Source organism: Grosmannia clavigera, assembly GCF_000143105.1.
Source record: "Grosmannia clavigera kw1407 unplaced genomic scaffold GCSC_173, whole genome shotgun sequence".
Lineage (NCBI taxonomy): Eukaryota > Fungi > Ascomycota > Sordariomycetes > Ophiostomatales > Ophiostomataceae > Leptographium > Leptographium clavigerum.
In genome coordinates this window covers 1,211,117-1,232,479 of record NW_014040765.1, presented here as the reverse complement: position 1 = coordinate 1,232,479, position 21,363 = coordinate 1,211,117, and the positions used below count along the sequence as shown (strand labels likewise).

The window sequence follows — 21,363 nt, the reverse complement described above, 5'->3', positions numbered from 1 at the left end:
GGGGGTGGTTACCAAGACGCTAAGATCCCACGTTGGAGGGCCCTTCTTCTTATTACATAGCATTTTATTACTGGGCCGCGCTGGAGTGCTCCGTAGACAGACGTGAAGCTCCACCGGTGTCAATCGCGTCGGCTGGCCGTCTCCAGGGGAAACTGCCAGGACACCGCCCACCAGATTCGCGCGCAAAGGGGATACCGCAACCCCAGCCCGCTTGCCCAGTCGCTCCTTCTTCTTGGCCGCCCACCGACACCGACCTCTGGATCCTTTGCCTCTATTTAGGAGTTGCTGTTTCGTCGAGCTGCTTCTGGCTGCGGCATTTTGAGACTTTCCTGAACGAAAAAGCACGAGAGGATGATCTCGACTGTCTCCTAGGATTTACGTCCTCTTTCTTGATTGCGTCACTCGGCCCTCTAGCTGCTGTCCTCCCCCCCTCCTTTTCGACAGACACGATGAGTGTGCGTCTCTTCTTCGACCCTGCAATCCTGCTCTGTTCTGCTGGTGCTGACAACCCGCAGCGTTCTCTCGCAAAGGCAGCAAACTATGCCTTGCAGCTCGACGAGGCCCGCTGCGAGGGCAACTGGGATGCGGTGCCTGAATTTGTCCGCAAGGTCAGAAAGCATGCGCCCGACCGCGTCTGTATGTGACTCCCTATTATTTCTCTCCTGCAGAGGCCACCCTGCTTGAGACCGGTTGCTGACTATCCTCGTGGGAAACAGGCCTCACGCTGACCGCCGAAACCGAATATGCCATTGACAAGGCGACACACAACCTCCCCCTTGCTAGTCGATCTGACACCGCCCCCGCCCCTATTGGGAATCTGGACGCTGCCGTCCAGCTGCCGAAGCTGATTTCCGTCATCGAGCAAGAGAATGGACGTCTCCAGGACCGGTATCAGGCAAAGGTCTGCGTCGGATGGCTGCACTGGGTCATGGGCGAGTACGACCTGGCCTTTAGTCGGCTGCCCAGAAGCCTCGAGCAGGAACTGGGCCAGTCGGATACTCCAACGGACTGGACGCGGGTCTGCGCCCTCAGGGCCGCATATCTGCGCGCAAGCTGCCTCGCCCGCAACGGCAACCGAAAGGAGGCCCTGGCCATCTTCGAGGAAGGTCTTGCCTGCCTCACGTCTGCGCACAGTGACCAGCAGGCTCGGAAGCAGCTGCGCCACTGGTCGGAGCTGTTCTTGACCGAGTTCTGTATGCTCTTCAGCCACACGCTGGAGCAGGGCGAGGTTAGCCTGCAGGACCCCAACTGCCTCGTCAGCCTCCGATCGTGGGCCCGGTACTGGGACAGCGCCAAGGGTGCTCCCTTGCCGGGAGGACATGGCTTCCGCGGCTCTGTCCCGCGCCGGAGGATATGGTTTGAGTACTATGCCGTTCTGTCTGCGCTAGTGGAGGACGACCTGCCGTACCCAGCCGTACTGGCTCCCGGCGTCTCGGGCGATGCCCCCACTCGCTCTGCCCGCGACCAGCTGCGTGTTGAGCTAAAGAAGATCGAGGCGACGTATGAGGCTCTTCTTCTGGACGAGACGCCCTTTCCGCGTGCCGATGAGGAGCGGGAAGAGGTGGAAGAGTTTGTCCGCCTCGTGATGCAGAACTGGTGCATCATGAAGAGCCGAGGCTGGCAGCCGCAGGACCTGGGACCGGGTGGAAAGGAGGCGCTGAGCCGCGGAATACTCGAGATTCTCTACCGTGCGGCGACCAAGACGTACCACTCAACGGCGATCTTGAGGCACTTGTCCAACGTCCATCTTTCCGTTGCCGAGTTTGACCTGGCCTTCAAGGCCTTTGACTCGTACCTGAGCCTCATCAAGAAGGGCAAGGCCCGCGTTGCCAAGACCGGCCACGACGAGCCGAGCCTGGACGACGACGCCACCGTTCTTGAGGCCGTCTCACACTGCATTATGGTCCTGTGTCGGTTTGGCGATCGGACTGCTGTTGAGAAGGCCCACGGCCTGAGCCTGGAGCTGGAGCAGTGCCTGCACGAGCTCAGTCACGTTCTGGCGGAGCAAGCCGACGAAGCCCACCCACAGCCGCAGACAAACCTAGTCGCCAGAACCAGCGGTAATGACATGCCCCCACGCGTCCTCGCGGCGTCCTGGCAGGCCGTTGGGCTTGCACACGCGCAGTGGGCACGCATGACATTCGACCCGCGGATCCGCCCCGACATCCAGGCAAAGGCGGTGCGGTGCCTGCGGAAATCCATGTCGCCAGAGTTTGGCAAGTCGGCTAACCTGCGGAGCGTGTTTTGCCTCGGCCTCTTGCTGGCCGAGCAGAGAGAGCTGAGCGCTGCCATTGACGTGGTCAAGGGGGCTCTGCTTGCCAGCAAGACGCCGGATGCCGACCAGGACCGGCTCAACGGGGTCTTCTGGCGAGAGCGCGCCATGATTCCGTTGTGGCACCTGCTATCGCTTCTGATGAGTGCTCGGCAGGACTACGTCATGGCGGCGCGGGCGTGCGAAGGTGCCTTTGAGCAGTTCAAGGACCCGACGATCCTCTTTGGCAGCGAGACGCTATACCGCAGCGAGCACCTGAACGAGGCGGAAGCCAACGGCGACGAGACGCGCACTGCTTCCACGCGGGGTGTTGTCGACGATATGGACGACTTTGAGAAAGAGAAGATCCTGGAGGTCAAGATGACGCAGCTGGCGCTTGTCGAGGTGCTGGAGAGCCCCAAGGTGGCGGTGAATGCCAGCTCGGAGCTGCTCAGTCTGTATACGCGGCTCTTTGGTCCGGTGCAGCTGACAGAGGCCAAGATGCAGCTCAAGACGGCGGACATGCCCAGGAGCTCGGCAGGCACGCTGCGCAGCATCCGAGGCAGCCTGTTTGGGCGTAATGGCGAGCGGAATGGACGCCCAACCACAAAGCACTCGGGTACGGCAGCTGGGCACCCGCAGACGACAAGCGACAGCAGAGACGGCGGCAGACAGTCTCATCGGTCGTCCAGCCGCAACGGGCAGCGACACCGAAGCCAGTCGGGGAAGCGGCACAGCATCCGCAAGGACCACAGCGGCAGCCGTCGGCGGGCGGCAAGCAGCGGCGCCGTGTCGCACCAGTCGGATCTTGCAGACGGCGACGCCCTCTTCACGCCTGTTGACGATGGCCGCGACGGCTCCGAGGTCTACCAGTTTTCGACCGGCAGACGGCGACTGTCGTCGTCGGGCGGCCCGCCCGTTTCGATGAGCCGGCAGGCTTCGCAGATCGAGTCGATGGCCTATGCTGCCCGAACGCGCAACCAGGATGGGCAGGAGACAGGCCTGGGCGACATTGAGCCGTCGTCGTCCCTGATGCCCCCGATCGAGTTCTCCAAGGACTTTGAAGGGCGGCGCCGAAACACGATTCTCATCGAGGTCTGGCTGATGATAGCCGGCTTCTATCGGCGCGCCGATATGATCGACGACGCCAAGGGCGCGGTGGCTGAGGCGCAGAAGCTGGTCGAGTCGCTTGGCCGGGACGGATCGAATGATGCGGTCGCTGGTAGCGGTACTGGTTCCTGCAGCAGCATCTCGTCCAGAGATGCAGGCTGGGCCGGGAAGAAGAGCATTGACGAACTCTGGGCAGACGTCTGGACCGAGGTACGTGACAGCCTTCTTTCCGTCTTATCTCCTTTCTATTGTTTGCTCTTATGATCACCATGTACAATGTACTGACTGTGCCTCAAGATGGGCCAGCTGTCTCTGATCGGGGACTCGGCTTACGCTGCCCGTCTCGACTTCGAGTCCGCCCTGACGCACTTCCCCGACCACCCGGGTGCCATCATCGGGCTCTCCAACATTCTCCTCGACGTCTATAGTGAGAAGCTGCTCCCATTGCCGGCCATCCCGAGACTGGAGCTCGCCGACGGCAGCATGTTCCCAAAGCGGATCTCCAACAGCAAACATGGAGAGGGCAAGGAGGAGAACGGTCCAGCCTCGCTCCCTTCGCAGCCGCTGGGTCTGGTGGTCCGGCCAAAGTTTGACACGGATACGTCTGGTGGTGCAAAGAAGTCCGCTTTCTGCGAGGGAGCCCACCAGGACGAAGAGCTCGCTCCGCCCTACCAGGTGACTTCTCTGCCTCTGGTTGACCGTCTGGCTGCACGCGACCGTGCCTACGCCCTCCTGTCTGGTCTGACGAAGCTGGGAAGCGCGTGGAACAACGCAGAGGCATGGTTCGTGCTAGCCCGTGCACACGAAGAGAGCGGGCAGCTGGACAAGGCCAAGGAAGCTTTGTGGTGGTGCGTGGAGCTGGAAGAGGCAGCAGCCGTGCGTCCGTGGAGCGGTGCTGCTACAGGTAATTACATTCTGTGAAGTTGGAAAGGAGAAGGGAGCGAGCGAGCGAGCGTGTGTGATAGAGCTGGCTTGAAGGGGAAGACATTTTGGAGGAAATATAATACTGGATATTGAATCAATAGTGGTGATAGTAGTGGTGGTGGGATACGATTAGTAATAATGAACGGCGTTCTACAGTCCATGGGTGGTCTGTGCACACCTATCGGAAAGGAAATTCGCATCCCCAACGGAGCTCTTATGCAGAGCTCCGGCGCAAGCTAGCTCTCGCTCCATCGTCTCCCGATTTCGCGCGATAATTCGACTATTTTTTCCCCTCGAGACCACCCAACCACGCCACCAGGACCGGAGCAGACAGTCGGCCATTGAGCATTTCCACTGTCTCCGTAGTTGAGAGCAGCTGTCGAGAAGTGGCCCGTTTGTGGATTTGGAAGAGAATCAATTCCGGATCTCCCCACTCCAAAGCACAAATGGCGAGTCTTGCGGCAGCAGGTCGTCTATCAGCCAGGCTGGCCGGACGGAGCTTGATGCGACCAGCGCGAGGTGAGGCAGGATGCGGACGGGAGGAGGGGATGTGAGAGAGAGAAGAGAGAGAGAGAGAGCAGGGACTGATCTGGCATACCTGCCTCAACAGGCTTCCGCACCAGTGCCCGCTATGCCGTGGCGCAAAACTTTACGATGCCGGCGCTTTCGCCGACGATGACGGAGGGCAACATTGCGACATGGCAGGTCAAGGAGGGTGACCGGTTTGCAGCCGGCGACGTGTTGCTGGAGATTGAGACCGACAAGGCATCGATGGACGTCGAGGCCCAGGAAGACGGCCAGGTCTTCAAGATCCTGCAGCCAAACGGCACCAAGGGCATCAAGGTGGGCACCCGCATCGGCGTGCTGGCCGAGGCCGAGGACGACCTGGCCAGCCTAGAGCTGCCGCCGGACGAGTCGGTATCGGCCTCGGCGAGCAAGAGCGGGTCTTCAGCGTCCGCCTCATCCGCCTCATCCGCCTCTTCCGCCTCTTCCGCCTCTTCCGCATCGTCTGCCACCACGACCTCCCGGTCCACGTCCAACCCCCCGCAGAAATACCCGCTTCTCCCGTCGGTCGAGCATCTGATCCGGGAGCACGGCCTCGACCAGGCCACCATCGTCAGCCAGGCTACGCCCACCGGTCCCGGTGGCCGTCTGCTCAAGGGTGACGTGCTCGCCTTTATGGGCCAGATCCCGGCCTCCGCGCCGGCCGACGTGGCTGCCCGCCAAAAGGCCCTGTCCCACCTCGATCTCAGCAACATCGTTCTGCGGCCGGCAGCGGTAGCGGCACCGAAGCCAGCAGTCCCAGTTTCTGCAGCAGCCCCAGCAGCAGCAGCAGCAGCAGCCATCACCACCCCTCCTCCCCCAGCCACCACGCTGGTCTCGCTTCCCGTGTCGCTGGCCGCCGTCGTCGAGGTCCAGGAGAAGATCCAGGCGTCGCTGGGCGTATTCATGCCCGTGTCGACGTTTGTGGCGCGGGCTACCGACGTGGCCAACGACGCGCTGCCCCGTGCTGGCCCGGCTCCGGCTCCGTCGGCCGCACAGCTCTTTGACGAGATTGTGGGCGTCGCCAGCAGCAGCAAGACGCCGAACCTCACCCGCGGCCACTACCGCCCTCAGGTCTCGGCGCTGCCGCCCGCCTCCGCCTCGACCAAGCCGAAGGCCAAGACGCCGGCTGTCGACGTGATCGACATCCTTACCGGCAGCAGCAAGGCAGCCCCGGCTCCCAGGAGCCGCCAGCTGCAGCCGCCGCCAGCCGTGTCGACCGGGGCCAACTTCTTCGTCCTCAGCGTGCCGACGGCCGAGGAGAAGCGGGCAAAGGTTTTTCTGGAACGGCTCAAGGTGGTGCTGGAAAACGAGCCCGGTCGGCTGGTGCTGTGAGGACCAGCCGGAAATGAACAGGATGAAAGGAGGGAGACGGGGCCAGCATTCATGTATACAAATCATGTCGTCGTTTTACGCTTGTAATGTTTTGTTTGATTTTCAGCTCGGCAAGAGGAAGACGAGCCTTTCAAGACTCATTTTTATTCTTTACAGGGACGAATCTGGCACATAACTCTGTCGTTCGAGCATCCAGACAAAGACTACGGAAGACTGGAAAGTGATTATGACGGGGTCTTCGTAAAAGAACACGACAAGGGCCAATAGACGACGGTTTGCCCATCAAGACTCTTTACTGCACGAGCTTCTACCAACGAGCGTTACGCCCTGCATGTCTATTTCCGGCATACATCTGGACTCTGGCCGCGTACGAAGTTACGTGGAAGAGGCAGACTGGGCCGGACAGCAGCAAGGTGGGTGAAAGTCGCCGGGGCGCCATAGACGCCCAAATTAGAGGATGAGGCTGTGGACGGGGTGTCAGCTGCAACAACACCCCTGTCTTCTTGACCGCTGACCGTTTCAAGGAAGCTATCAGCGTGCCACCCTGTACGTTGGATCACAATACTATCGCGAAAACGAAGGGAAATCTGTCAGCCTATATCAAGATTTCACCACCGGTAAAGAACATGTTGGGAGGTTCTACGCAAGGCATCCCGTCTTTTCAGGGAGCCGGATGTCAGACTCCGGGGGAGAAAAGATAGATGCTTCGACAAGATAGGTCCGACCTCGCAGACCGAGTCAGGCATGTCTGCATCTCTGATGAACAGCCCAATATGCCATTATATTACCTGCAGGAGCTCCTCTTGCCTTGAACAAAGAGATGCATGAGGCCAAGACGGCAAAGCAAAATGCCAGTATTATACAGAAGTACTTCCCCCATCCGCTCCTTCCTAGGCACACGAGGCAGCAATTTCCTTGCCTGACACGGAAGCAGCCCGTGTGTATATGTACATGCCCATAGACCTTACACCTTCTATAACGGTTCGGGCATGGTGTTGTCACACGAAGCTAATGTATGCATGCAAAAAATATTGTAGCATCGTTTCTCTCGCTTCCATCGCCTTCTCCTTTTTCTTGTTTGTTATAATTGTTAGATCAATTCAGCCCTTCCTATATCACAATACCACCCGTGATTGCCATGAGATACAGTTCCGATGCGTGTATGGAGTCCTACCCAATGCTCTCGCAGCCAACTCAGTCACACACATAAAACTGCGCTTGTGCTATTCCTCCACGAGGCCACACACGGAGAGACCAGCAGAAAGATGGTGTGAATACAAGCTAAATTTACCCACCGGTTTTCTTTAGCCTCCTCCGGTTGGCTGGCTCTGTTTTGCTTCTCGCTCATATAATCTCCCTCCCTGCAGCTTTTCCCCCACTTCCTGTTGGGTCAAGTAAAACGCGGCTGATCGAGGTGCAGGAAGATGGCACAGTGCTTGGTACACCGGTCGCGCTTCAATCTACTAAACGGCATTCTTGCCTTTTAGATGCTTGCCGGTCTCGTCATCGCTCGTGTTGGCTGAGTGGCTGTACCATGAAAGCACCGGATTGGATCGGATGGCGCGTGGAGTTGCCGTCCGGGAACGGCACGAAGAAGGGATCAACCTGTCATGACATGTTGTCTATCAACGGACATTCACCCAACCGAGGCTGTACGCAGCCCTCGTCACAGATGACATGCCCGGGGGTAGAATAATGCAACCTGGCACCAACAATTCTATGACTTGTTTCGACCACTGCCAAGTCCAACTACAACCAAACAGGCCTCTTGCAGAAGCAGCAAATGGAGTGCTTCCTTTCCTATCACCCTGCAGGCTGGCGTCTGCCCCCCATCCATTCCTATCTCACCTCCCACCACCACCAGAACGTTCGTCGTCAACATGTATCGGTCGTGGGGATTGAGCCGGAGGGCTTACGCTAGCTCTACCTACCACACCCCTTGGGATAGGAGTCTGTCAATATCAACCAGGCAGAACTCTCTGAATCGTAATTCTGCTGGTACTTATGTTCTCGCGCCTCTGTTCTGTCATAAAACCGGTGTGTGGTTTGGAAACCAAAATTGTTACCTGTTGCCTATCCTCCCCTTTACAGCAGTCGCTGTTTATAAACCCCAGGTCTGTACTTCGAAAACCTCTAGCCCTCATATTATTGTGTCAACTCTCTTTAGACTTCATACCTACTAACTGAGTTGGTCAATTCTAATACCAATAGGCGCAGTCTAGGTTGCTCGATGGAAAGTCGTGTATTACTTTCTCGGCCCAGTCTACCGGGAAATTGCCATATTAGCCAAGCGAAAAACGACTTGTCGTATTATCGAACACCAGTCTCTTCTGAACCAGATCAGCCTGTGGGTGAAGAGTAGCAGTGCCTGGTCTGGATAAGCTTTCTCCCCCACCTGGCCCAACTCTGGCACAATCCGACCTGCTGTAACAATCTGAGCAACGTTCCAGAACACTTCCCTGAGCTAGCTCGACCTGATCTACATCGCGGCACAATTTCATGACGGGCGTGACTCTCTATTGCCTTTACCCTCCCTGAGTTTCAACCCATACCGATTTTTACTTTGCCAGGCTTGCCCAAGCTTTACACTGTCAGAAGGCAAAAATAGCCAGAAATCTACTCGACAATTCTGTGTCCAGATACTTGCATTCTATCATCATTCCGTCCCATATACTTACCCAGAATAATCCAATTTATTTGTTAATGTGGGAAACAGCCCAATATGAGTCGCCCAAAGGTCCCTGAGCATCAGCGTCGACGAACTGCCAGAGCTTGCGATACCTGCAAAAGGCGTAAACAAAAGGTACGTGTTGTTCTGTTATCCGCTGCTAAGACTTGGTTTTCTTAATCTCTACGTGGACCACCCCATCGACTATTTTGGGTAATCAAGCAAACCATCCCCGACAGGAGTTTCCACCGTCTGCAGCTTTCTGACCCTGCAGGCATGCATTACGCCCAATCAAGAAAGAAGCCACCGTCCACCCACTACACTGTTGCTTTTACCAAATTCCCTATACCTGCTGTACGGTTGTCGGAGAGCTGACTTGTTTATCGAGCAGTGTAATGGTCAGAAGCCATGCCTATTATGCACAAAGAAAAAAACGGATTGTTTATACAGAGCTGCAAGGAAAGTCTGGACAGGCGACGAGAATCAGGAAATACTGCCGACACATGGACATACCATATTTCCATCCAATCCTCTGGGCGACAGGGGAGAGCTACCATGCCACCGGAGTGGTAGGGAACCCTTGGCTTTTGACGTGGACTCATCTATCTTGAGCCGTCGTCGGCCAGTCATCCCTCACAATGGCAGAGGCGGATACGAATTCGGCGACCGTAGACAGCACGTTACAAACGAGGGCGCTCAGTATGGGCCGTCTCCGAACAAAACCATCGGCACAGTAGAGGAGGAGACTGTTTTTGCTCCTACTGCAAGGATGCTGCAAGACGAAACTGGGCGTCTCTGTGAGAATCCTGCTGTTCAATACTCTTCGCTCTTTATCCGTTTCGAAGCGCGCTGAACATGTGTTCTTATGTTAGTGTACATTGGGGATTCGGCGACACTGTCCTACCTCAACTTGTTTCGCCGCATGGTTGAGAGCATCAACGGCGTGTCCGATTTCACAGGCGATACCTACAAGGAGAAAATCGTAGAGACGGTCATATCACTACCGCCAAATGCACAGCCTCCGTGCCAGCTAGCTGACCGAATGACAGCTGAGATACTGGTGAAATCGTATTTTGCAAATGTGATTGATACTAAGATCCATTTGTGACATGCTGTCTGGTCCGTATGCTAACCTGTCTCCAGACCATCGGCCTGGTCGACATCTTCGATAAGCAAAGATTTCGCGAAGACTTCGACACGTGTTATTCGAACCCGCTTTCTGCCAACAACCACTTCCTTTGCCTGCTTTTTCTCACCTTCGCCATTGGTCTGGTGATGGCAACGCCAGAGCCCGGGACGAGGGAAGAGGCCGTCATTCGCCACCTGCGCGGTGGGAATGCAGACGAGCAAGCCGAGCTGTTCTTTCGAAGCGCCAAACGTCTCGGCGACCCGTTAAACGGCTTTGAGGACGCAGATTTCTGGTCCATCCAAGCCCTCTCGCTGATGTCCGTCTACATGCTATCCGTATCTAAGCGGAATGCTGCATTTGCTTACCACGGTTGGTGTTTACTGCTTCGTCATAGGACTGCTTCTTCCACAGGCCGAGCCTTACTAATGGAAACAAGGCATGGCTGTGAGGTTGGCCATTGCTCTTGGTCTACATCGAAAGGAACCGATGGCGCCCTTTCAGAGCCGTGATATGAAAGTGCGTTGCAGCATGTGGAAAACACTGTATGTGCTTGACCGGTTTATATCCGCATCGCTGGGACGTCCGACGGCCATAAACAATGACGAGTGTACAGAAGCAGCCCTACAAGACGACATTGAACATTGCATGCCGTCGGCCGCTGGCTTCACTGCTGCTTCGTTTTCAGCAGAGTCTCCAGAAGAGCAGGTGCATTCCCACGGAATGAACGCATCTGTACGCAGCAGCCACATCGTTGGCACTATCCTTCAAAGAAGTGTATTCAAAACAACGAGTTTCCACCCAGGTCATCCGCGACATTCGACAGCAATGCGACTCGTGGACACAGAATCTGCCTGACTGCTTACGCTGGCAACGCCTTAAGCAGCCTGCCCTGCACAACAACATCAACAGCGGATATCCCTCACACGCCCACAAACACGGGTTGGCTGTACTGCATGTCAACCTGCTACATTATCACTCTATCATCCTGCTCACACGGCCCTTCTTTCTCTTCCTGATACAGAAAGACCATCGAGGGCCCGTTCCGTCGCAGCCACGTGCACGCACAGAGAAGTTCTCGGAGGTCTGTGTGGCAGCCTCCTACCAGACGATTTCGATGGTCCAAAGTGCCCGTGAGGCGATGTGCCTCCCTCAAAGAAACCCCTTCGTGATGTAAGTTTCTGGCTCGCCATCTTCTCCGATACGTCGTCCTGATTCTCCGAAAGGTATTTTTTGTTCACTGCGGCTCTGCTCATAATGAGCAACGAATTTGTGGTCCTATTCTACACGCCGAGCTACGGAGTGGCGATCAAGAAGGCGATCTCCATTATGGAATACTTCTCGACGAACGATCAGCAGGCTGCACGGCTCTTGTGGATCTTACGCGCCCTCCAAGATGTTGTCTTGAAGCAGGCGAATGACGGGGTTGCAGCCACGGGAAGCATCAACCCGTCTCGGTATTCGTATCATATGGGGGTTGGCAACGACAGCGCAGAACCGTTTTGTAGCATTCTTGCCAGAGCCTCAGTTTCTACCATGGACAACTCTGAAGCCGGTGGAAGCAGTCACTGGCAGGACAGGAGAGGCAGAAACAGCTCGGTTCCATGCCCTTGGTATAGTTTTCAGTCTCAAAGCCGGAGTCATCCGTTGCGGAACGAGTCTGTGGCGGCATATGGGGTGGGGACAGGTGCTCCACGTAATACACAAGTGCTGACACCTAGTCAAGAGTCACATAGTGGTCCGACGGGGCACTTTGGAGCGACAACTGTTCAGCCTCTATCTTCAGAAGGGCATCCGCCAATACCTCTAGCCCCAAAGCCGCCGACATATCGCCAGGGGCAGCAGCACCTGGATGGCAGCATATATGAACCGGTCGGCAGCGGTCCGACTGAGACGTTGGATACAGACACAGATGATCTCGACTTTGAGTGTCTCTACGACTGGTCTGGTGGCGAAGGGACGGAAGTTGAACGCGGGGGTAGTAGCACTGCGGACACGGTTGTTGCAGCTGTCTCATCATTCTCTCCAGGAACGCCACAGCGTCTTGTCCTTGGCGCCAACTGCGAGTTTCCAACTCCTCAGAGCACGGGAAGATTTGAGAGAGATGACGTGCCCAAGACCCCGCCGCATCCTCCACTTCAGCCCGTCTACTCCGACTACACCATGCACGCGAGTATCTGTGCCGGAGGGTGGAATACGACAGGGCCTAGTGCCAGCGGAACGACGATGCCGCACGATGTTTCATTGTACCGGACGACTGACACTGAATAGGGAGATGGAAGATTGTGTATCTCATGGTGAATGGAGGCTCTTTGATATTATCCACGCACGTGACACAACCAACGAGCTATCTGTCCCAGTAAATTGTTATATCTTCTCAGGCCCAGCTTCTGCCACACTCGTCTTGGGTGTCAGATAAACATTGTAGTGAGCACCCAGCGGGCCTGACGGTCGCCGTTCAGCTGCGAAAGGCTACCGCCAGGGAAGCCTTGACGGCGAAGACAGAGTCCTGCTGGAGGGTTTCGTCCAGTGCGACAAACAGCTGCGTCACAAGCGAGCCATATCCGAGAGCAGACACCCGACATTGAAAGAGGCAAGTACAACACAGTAACTCAGGAAGGAAAGGACCCAGACTCCCGGCTCTTTCCGCTTTCGTCGACGAACATGGCCCCTACATCACAATCCCGAAATGAGGTCGTCAGCCACGGAATGAGAAAGCAAGCTGAATTTGGAACATGGTAGATGCACTGGACGCTACGGGCTTCGCGTCTCTACATTGAACAAGGCCCCTTCTATGTTACACTACTCCAAAAAACCAAAGATCCAAGAACAGGCCAAGGGCCCGTAAATAAGCGATATGGCGTAAAAATCTAACAGGGGAAAGCTCTACCAGGCGGTCGGCCCAAAGAACTCACCGGGCGTCACGGTCTTCAGGACGGCGGTGTCCTTGTAGTCCATGGTGCTCGTGACGATGGAGTTTCCCCACCAGTCGGGCGCGTTGATGTCGTTGAGGGTGAAGGCGAAGAAGATGACCAGGGTGCTCAGGGCGAGGCCCAGGTCGAGGGCCGAGGAGGTCAAAAAGTTGAGACGACTCCACCAGGCAAAGTGGCGCTTGCGTATCCAATACTGGAAGATGAAGCCGACGATGCCCCAGCTGAGATAGTTGAGCGGCGTGGCCGGCGGGATCGACCCGGATCCGCCAAAGATGAGCGGCGCCATGAGAAACTTAGCGGGCGATCGCGGCCAGCGACGGGCGGCGTAGTAGATAGCGATGGGCACGATGGCGCCGAGGATGAAGAAGACGAACAGGCCGGCGTAGATCTGGCCGGGCGAGAAGATGCGGGCAGGGCCGAGCAGGCCCCAGATGACCGAGGCTGGAGAGATTAGTCAGCAGAAGGATGGTGATGAACAAAGCCGGCACGAAGAACTCACCGGAAAAGAAGACGCGGCCGCCCGGACAGGTAAAGTGGTCGGGCTGGTCGCGTTCGCACACGTGCTCAATGTTCTGCAGGGCAAAGTTGAGGACGGCGACCTGGATGAAGCAGGCAAAGGTGGTGGCGACAACTTGGGCCATGAACATGGTGCGGGGAGGGATCTTCATGTAGTGGCCAAACTTGAGGTCGCCGACAAAAGTGAGGGCCTGGGACATGGTGATGTAGCCGTAGGTTTTAAAGAGCATGAGGGCCAGCGGACGGCCAGGTTGGATGTAGCCGTAGATGAACTCGGTCAGGACATTAAGGCCGATCTGGTTGTTGGTGACGGCCTGAATGATGCCGATGGGCAGGGCGAAGGCGAAGGAGATGACGACGGCCAGGAGGAAAGCCCACCAGGTCAGGTTGGTAGGATAAGCGAGGATGGTGATGAAGCCGAGGACGAGCATCTGTAGTGTGAGAGGAAGAGAGAAGAAGGAAGAGAGAAAGAAAGGAAGGAAAGGAAAAAAAACAACTCACCAACACAAACAGAGAGAAATACCACCAGCTCGGGGCCTCTTTGTAGCGCTGCATCAGGCGCATGTGCACGTCGGGCTTCTCGTTGGTGCTGTTGCGGTACTGACGCCAGATGGTGCCGCTGTGGTGTAGGTACGTGTAGACGAGTAGCGAGGCGATAGCGGCAAAAGAGAGCCCGTAGGAGATGGCAAAGGTGGTGCTGAGGAAGAGGGGCGAGTAGGCGCGGTAGGCGGGTTCGTCGAGGGTGAATTGGGCGGTCAGGACGCGGCTGACGTTGTAGGCAGCGCCAGTGTTGTCGTAGGTGGCGGAATCGCTGATCGGAAGGAAGTGGCCGTACCAGACGTTGGAGTAGTGCAGCAGGATGGCGCCAAACATGTAGAAGACGACGACGCCGATGAGGGTGTTGGCGATGGCGTGCCAAGGCGGAATCAGGGGGGAGCCGACGAAGCCAGCGATCTGGGTCCAGTCGAGGGTCAGAGGCAGCAGCGAGAGGCCGGTCTGGCCGCCGAAGAGCTGGTTGACGATGATGCTGTCGGGGGCGAGAAAGGTGGGCACGGCCAGGACGCTGAGGAACTGGGCGAGGAAGCCGGGCACAAAGTAGTAGGCGGCAGCGGCCAGGGTAACGTAGGCGAACCAGCGATAGCGCGGTATAGAGCCACCGAGGATGGATGGGTCGGCCTTGGGCGACTGCTCGTACATGGCGTTCATGACCGAGACGGCGACGAGGTTTCCGGGCCAGATCATGGCGGCGGGATAGACTGGGGGTCAGCCAGGAGGAGGAGGCCGGAAACAGGCCGAGGGAGTGCTCACCTAAAAACTTGCGCATCAGACCGGCAATGCCGTAGCCCAAGGACTGCGACGAGACGACCATTAGCAGCTGAAAGATGAGGCCAAAGTCCTGCTTGTAGAAGACGATCTGGGCCAGGATGATGTCGGTGGCGTAGGCGACAGAGAAGGAGACGCCGGCCATGACGACGATGATGGCGTGTTCCTTGATGGTAAAGGGTCCCGGATTGAGCGACCAGACGAGACCACAGGTGCGGAAGCGACGACGTGGCATGACACGAGCCCAGCCGTGGCCCAGTGGCCAGGCGACGATCTGGGCCACCAGCGTCCCGATGCTGATCGACGGCTGTCGCAGCGAGAAGAGCGTGTTCATGGACGCACCAACGACGACGAGCGAGAGTCCGATGGTCCAGGCCCGTACCGTGTTGCACGGCACATCCTCGTCAAAGTTGCGAACGGCCGCACGAACTTCGGGATACGGCGAGTCGTCGGGAACCGAGGACGAAATGAGGTTCTGGTCGTCCTCGCCTTCCTCGCCATCCTCGCCCACCTTGGCCTCGGCGTCGTCGAAGCCTGGCCCATACTCCTCCGGCAGGTTTGGGTCCAGCAGCAGCTCGTACTCGGACCCATCGTCGTCGTCGTCACGTGCGTGATGCAATGCATCGTGGGCCATGCCGGCGGCAGACTCGCCCCAGGCCGAGAGACGGTGCGCGCGGCCAGCCTTGGACTGGACTTGCGTGTCGTCTGCGGCTGAGTCCGGGTCGTGACCACCGGCAGATGGCGACACCATACCATCACGGCTCCCCTTCTGGCCTGCCATAGAAGAGGAAGTCAAGGCGGCGAGCGAGACTGTAGGAACGAGGCAGTCCTGTGGGAGGGTCGATCCCTCTACCAGACGCCGACTAGAAAGTCAGATCGGACAACAGAACATGGATGCTACCGATAGGCGTAATCGTCGAATGAAAAGTGTGCGTATGAAATATCCAAAGAACTCAAGCTTCACAGGAACACAACGGACAAAAAAAGCAGAATGGACAGATCAGCCAGAGCTTTGCCCAACACAAGGCAGGTGCGAAGCTGTCCGTTCTCGGTGCTGAATAGAGCCAGTTGCGTCGTTTCCATCAGGGGTTAGTGTGTGTGTGTGTTAGACACTAGTATAGTATTGGTTAGCTCCATACGAATCAGATAAGATACACATAAGATATGTATGTATATATGTTCATACGATGTACAACACAAACAGCGCTAACAACGTCTGCAACCAGATGCAGCAGCAGCTTCTGCAGCATCCCTCAACGCAGCCGCCGGACCGGACTCAGCATGCTGCGACGGGTGGTAGTGACGGGAATGGGGGCAGTGACGCCACTGGGTGTGGGCGTGCGACCGACATGGCAGCGGCTGGTGGCGGGCGAGTCAGGGATCGGCGACGTGGGCGACCGGGAGCCGACGGCGCAGTGGGCGCAGCTGCCGAGCACGCTGGCGGGCGCAGTGCCGGAGGGGCCTGATGGTGTAGCGAAGAGTGTGTGGGCAGCATCAGACTGGCTGGCGGCGGCGGAGCAGCGACGAACATCACGGTTTGCGCAGTTTGCAGTGGCAGCGGCCGAGATGGCGCTGGTGCAGGGGCGCTGGACGGGCGTCGAGGCAGGACCGACAGGCGGCGAAACGACGGGTGTGTGTATCGGCAGCGGCATCGGCAACCTGTCAGACGTGTACGAGACGAGCGTGGCGCTGGCGGGCGAGGGAGGCTACCGCCGCGTGTCGCCGCTGTTTGTGCCGCGGATTCTCATCAATATGGCGGCCGGTCACGTGGCCATGCGACACGGCTTCCAGGGTCCCAACCATGCGGTCGCGACGGCCTGCACGACCGGTGCGCATGCCATCGGCGATGCTGCCCGCTTCATTGCCCTCGGCGATGCCGATGTCATGGTGGCCGGTGGCGCTGAAGCCTGCATCCATCCGCTGACCCTGGCCGGCTTCGGCCGTGCTCGCTCGCTCAGCACGTCCTGCTGTCGGCCTTTTGACCGCGACCGCGACGGCTTTGTCGTCGCCGAGGGCGCCGCCGTCCTGCTGCTCGAGGACCTCGATCATGCGCGCGCCCGCGGCGCTCCCATCTATGCCGAGCTGCGCGGCTACGGCTGCTCCGGCGACGCTCACCACATGACTGCCCCCCGACCTGACGGCGCTGGCGCCCTGCGCGCCATGCGTCGCGCCCTCCAGACCGCCGGCCTTCGTCCTCGCGATGTCGACTATGTCAATGCTCACGCCACCGGCACTCGCATCGGCGACGCCGCTGAGGCTGCCGCTATCGCCTCCCTCATGCGCCAGGACCACGTCCTCGACCTCGCTGCCGTCACCGTCAGCAGCACCAAGGCCGCTGTCGGCCATCTACTCGGTGCTGCCGGCGCTCTCGAGGCCCTCTTCGCCGTCCTCGCCATCACCGACCGCCTCGTCCCTCCGACCGTCAATCTGCAACATCCCGACGTCGGTCCCGCCTTCAACTTCGTCCCCGGCCAGGCCCAGGACAAACACGTTCGCGTCGCCCTCACCAACAGCTTTGGCTTCGGCGGCACCAATGCCTCCCTCGTCTTCTCGGCTGTCCCGTAGCCATGGTCGGTTCGCTGGTTGGACCAATTCCCTCTGAAAGAAGCAGTCACGTGACCACCTACGCATTTATCCGCTTCCCATTTTTCTTATCGCCAATCTCTTACCTTTTTTTGCGTGCAATTTTCCTTTCCATCACGACGTAGCCGTTTGAGCCAGCAGCAGCCAGCGACCACCACAGCAACCGCAACCTGTTCCTGCCGGTCACGCAATGTCCTGTCCAGGCTGTCGGTCATCTGCCGGCCTGCTCTCGCGCTGCGCTCGTCCGACCACGACGGCCGCAGCAGCAGCCGGCGCCAGACAGACACGCCTCCGGCCTCTCCATCAGACACCACAGCCGTCGGCAGCAGCATCCACACAGGCGCCGGTACGACCACGGCTACGACGGGCCAGTCAGGCTGTGGCCCACAATCTACACACGACAGCACCCAATGCGAGCATCACCGGCCGTCTGGGCGACATGGCGCGCCAGGCTATGCGGAGAACCGTCGAGCCGTACGGCGCCTTTGGTGTGACGCGGCAGATCTACCAAAAGTGCTCGCGGCAGGCCGCCTACGAGATCCCCGAGGAGCTCCGACGTGACGATGCCGTGCCAACGACGGAGGACGGCGAAGAGATTGGCGTGGGAGGGGGGATGTGGCACGATGGTGAGTGAGGGAGGTGTAATGGTGAGATGTGATGGTGGGGTGTGATAATAGAGGTGTGAGAGCGCAGAGGAACGTTTTAAGAGAGAGAGAGAGAGAGAGACGGAACAGAAGAGGAAAGAAAAAGAATTGAAATGCTGACTAATCACAGACTTTGGCCTCATGCCCTCCTTCAGCTCCTGGTCCCAGGTGACGATGCTGCACATGTACCTCGTCGTCACACGGCTGCGCTGCTTCGACAAGGAGACATACCAGCTTTGGCAGTCCATGATCACGGACCACTTTTTCCAGGAGGCCGAGGACCGCATGGACCGCGTTCACCACATCAGCTCGCGCGGCCTGCGCCAGCGTCACCTGCAGGACCTCTTTATGACCTGGCGCGGCATCATCGTCGCCTACGACGAGGGTCTCGTGCGCAGCGATGCCGTCCTGGCCTCGGCTCTGTGGCGCAACCTGTTCAAGGCCCGGCCCGACGCCGACCTGCGCGCCCTCGCCGCCGTTGTCGCCTGGATGCGCCGCTCCTTTGCTCTGCTCGACCGCATGCCCGACGAAACTCTGGTGCTACATGGCGGCAGCGGCATCTTCGCCTGGCCGCCGCCCACCGCACACCTGGCCGCCGTCGACGCGCCGGCCTCGCGCGAGCTGGCCGCCCTGCTGGCTCAGGTCCTGCCAGCAGAGCCGGCCGTCGCAGAAGAAGAGCAGGCAGCGACGGCATAGGAAGGCCGAGAGAACAAGAGAAGAACCAGGGAAAACTTGTACATATACCGGACGCTATGCCTAATCTACTCTCTCCCACATCTGAAACTCGTACTCTGTTCCGCTCTCCGTCTGCGGGCCTTCCGGCACCTCCTCGCCGATCCACCGGCTGTGCTCTTCGCGGCTTCGTCGCTGCCACCCCGTCTCTCTGCCCTCTGTCCCCCCCAGCACGACCGGGAAGTGTGTGTCGCAGTCAAAGTCTGTCGTCACGCGCGTCAGCAGCACACGCCGTGCTTCGGCTAGATTCAGCGCTGCCGCGTAGATCTGCGCTCCGCCAATCACAAACACCCGGCTGCTGCCTGGCTGTCCCCGCAGGTAGTCCAGCGCCGCCTCTAGCGACGATGCCTCGACTGGGCCCATCTCTGGCCCGCCCTCTGGCTCCTTGGCCACGCCCGCCGCAAACGACCGGCTGATCACCACGTTCAGCCGCCCTCGCAGCGGCCGGAACTTGACCGGAATGCTGTCCCACGTGCGGCGCCCCATGATCACCGCGTTCCCCTGCACGCACGGTCAGCCAAAGTCATCACGCACAGAGATGCGCACCCACCTCGCCCCTCTTGGTCACTCGCGCAAAATACGCCATCTCCTTGCGCAGGCCCGTCCACGGCAGCCCGCCAGCGGCTCCGATGCCCATGTCACGCGCCGTGGCCGCGACCACAAGGGTCAGCTCGAGCGGTGAGGGTCCCATAGTCAAATCAACCGGGAGTGCTTTGGGTCGTGACAAAATGAGGAATCTGCATCTACCAAGCACTAACTTGGCCGATTTGTGCTTGCAGTATGTGTCACGTGATTTGTTATCGGCTAGGCACGACCTGATCTCCTTCAGTACTCCGTACTGTAGGTAGTCTCTTCCTTGGTTGTCCAGAAGTTGCGCCTAGAAACTGAACAACGGCATTGGCCTCGTAACCACAGCAGGTGCAAGAGCCTTCGTCGCTTCCAGTTGTTTGTGGCAGGCGCGTTAAGTGGGTCCACTTGAACTCCAACGATCGCCAGACTTTTTGGGTAAAAAAGAGCAGACATTTAGCTTCATTTTTTCACGTTACCCGCTGCACACAGCTCTACTGCGGTTGTCCATTGCCTTTTGAGCAGCACCCCAGGGCAGACCAGCGGTTTTTCTTTGTTGTTGTTATTGTCTGCGTGTTTAACTCGTCCGACTGACGACTGCAGAAGCCGCCTCGCCGACCGGGATGGTGTCTTTCTCGAGGGGCCTCGCCGGTTTGGGTCATGGCATGGCCGCTCTGCGCTCGCCTTGCCAGCCCCGAGCTGGGTCTGCCGGCATGATTTATAAATCGGCTCACTCGTCCGCATCAGCCACTCGGCTGCTGCTACCGTCCTCTCCGGGCTGCCAGCTCTTCTCGTCCTTCTGCCCGCGAGCGGCACAGCGAGCAAGACCCAAGGTCAAGGCAGCACCGCCACCTCCGCCTCCATCTGGGACTGCACGCCGCTCACCGCTTCCGCCTCCGCCTGCTGCCAGCTCCACCTCTTCCTCCACCGCTGCCGCCATCCGCACGTTTGCCGACCAGCTCGGCCGCCGGGCCGCTCCCACGCTCCTGTACGAGGCACCATCGCACTTCTGGTTCCGGCTGTCGTGCACGAGCGCCGGTATGTTCTGCATCGGCTACACGATCGTCAACTACTGGTCCATCTACCTGCGCCCGCCGCCGGACTTGGTCTGGTGGGTACCGCACGCTTTTGGCGTCATCTGCGTCGTCATGGCCGGTCTGGGCGGCTACTTCATCCTCGGCGGCGCCCGCATCATCCGGTCGATTCACGCTGTGCCGGCCTCACGCATCGCTGCCCTAGCTGGGCCCAACTTCGCCGCCAAGGCGGCCAAGGCTGCCGGCAGCAGCACGCCCGCGCCCGTCTTCCTCGAGGTCGAGATCGGCCGCATGCTTCCGGTCTTGCCGGCTCGCAAGCTCTACGTCCAGCCGGTCGCGATGTCTATCCCGTTCCGCCTCGTCTCCTTTGGCCTCGAGGGCGAGCGCATTGGCGTCGAGGCCCCCGAGGCCGCTGCCACTTCCGGCGGTGCTGCTTCCCCTTCTACCGGCTACGAACGCGTTCTCGCCCGTCGCGCCGAAGAGGAGCGCCGCAAAAAATCCCACGAGTACGAGATGAACCACCTGATGACCGCGCCCTTCCGCCACGCCTGGCAGGGTGCCCGCGTCGCCTGGGTTGGCGTCCGTCGCGCCTTTTCTCGCGAGGGCTTCGTGCCCGTCGACGTCGACGGCCAGAAGTATAAGCTCGACGTCACCGGCGGCTGGGCGCTCGAGAATGGCCGCGCCCTCGACCGACTCGTTACCATCAAAGAGGGACAGCTGTAGCTGCGGCCTGCTAGCTCGCCACGTGTACGTTATGAATCCGGTTTGACAAAATGGGAAATGACCTCAATCGATATATCCATCTCTTCCGTCTTCACATGCTTGAGCACTTGGCGGTTAAAGACAGACCATCCTCTCCCAACTGTCGGTCACAGGTCACAGCTCCGGCCAGATCCGATGGCCGTATTGTGGCTCGGTCAGAGCTTACGAGCTTGTCTGGGTCTAGGTCGTAGAATGTGAAGTCGGGTTTTCCGGCTGCTGTTATACGGACACTTACGCCAAGTGAAGAATGCGGACCCGTGTAGTCGTCATCGCTGTGTCGGTCAGAGTCAGACGAGTGCATACTTGCGTGCG

The 21,363-nt window shown here is 58.6% G+C and overlaps 6 protein-coding genes across 6 annotated transcripts; 4 read left to right on the top strand and 2 right to left on the bottom strand.

Moving 5' to 3' along the window:
* Window positions 1-449: 449 nt before the first annotated feature.
* On the top strand, window positions 450-6,163 carry CMQ_7306 (filamentation protein; the record flags this gene model as incomplete). The annotated part of the gene is made up of 4 exons (XM_014314311.1): window positions 450-636; window positions 717-3,571; window positions 3,659-4,265; window positions 4,896-6,163. The coding sequence occupies 4 exons, from the start codon at window positions 450-452 to the stop codon at window positions 6,161-6,163; spliced, it is 4,917 nt and encodes a 1,638-aa protein (XP_014169786.1).
* Window positions 6,164-9,469: 3,306 nt separating this feature from the next.
* On the top strand, window positions 9,470-12,228 carry CMQ_7391 (uncharacterized protein; the record flags this gene model as incomplete). The annotated part of the gene is made up of 6 exons (XM_014314396.1): window positions 9,470-9,530; window positions 9,704-9,813; window positions 9,975-10,329; window positions 10,574-10,692; window positions 10,763-11,130; window positions 11,220-12,228. The coding sequence occupies 6 exons, from the start codon at window positions 9,470-9,472 to the stop codon at window positions 12,226-12,228; spliced, it is 2,022 nt and encodes a 673-aa protein (XP_014169871.1).
* A 615-nt stretch (window positions 12,229-12,843) lies between these two features.
* On the bottom strand, window positions 12,844-15,510 carry CMQ_7270 (small oligopeptide transporter; the record flags this gene model as incomplete). The annotated part of the gene is made up of 4 exons (XM_014314275.1): window positions 12,844-13,331; window positions 13,390-13,837; window positions 13,908-14,662; window positions 14,715-15,510. The coding sequence occupies 4 exons, from the start codon at window positions 15,508-15,510 to the stop codon at window positions 12,844-12,846; spliced, it is 2,487 nt and encodes an 828-aa protein (XP_014169750.1).
* A 500-nt stretch (window positions 15,511-16,010) lies between these two features.
* CMQ_7050 (beta-ketoacyl synthase) lies at window positions 16,011-18,652 on the top strand (the record flags this gene model as incomplete). The annotated part of the gene is made up of 4 exons (XM_014314055.1): window positions 16,011-17,290; window positions 17,438-17,658; window positions 17,717-17,938; window positions 18,087-18,652. The coding sequence occupies 4 exons, from the start codon at window positions 16,011-16,013 to the stop codon at window positions 18,650-18,652; spliced, it is 2,289 nt and encodes a 762-aa protein (XP_014169530.1).
* Window positions 18,653-18,712: 60 nt separating this feature from the next.
* CMQ_7530 (dihydrofolate reductase) lies at window positions 18,713-19,379 on the bottom strand (the record flags this gene model as incomplete). The annotated part of the gene is made up of 2 exons (XM_014314535.1): window positions 18,713-19,189; window positions 19,239-19,379. 2 exons carry the CDS (start codon window positions 19,377-19,379, stop codon window positions 18,713-18,715), a joined length of 618 nt encoding a protein of 205 aa, XP_014170010.1.
* A 499-nt stretch (window positions 19,380-19,878) lies between these two features.
* On the top strand, window positions 19,879-21,012 carry CMQ_7163 (uncharacterized protein; the record flags this gene model as incomplete). The annotated part of the gene is made up of 1 exon (XM_014314168.1): window positions 19,879-21,012. One exon carries the CDS (start codon window positions 19,879-19,881, stop codon window positions 21,010-21,012), a length of 1,134 nt encoding a protein of 377 aa, XP_014169643.1.
* Window positions 21,013-21,363: the final 351 nt, after the last annotated feature.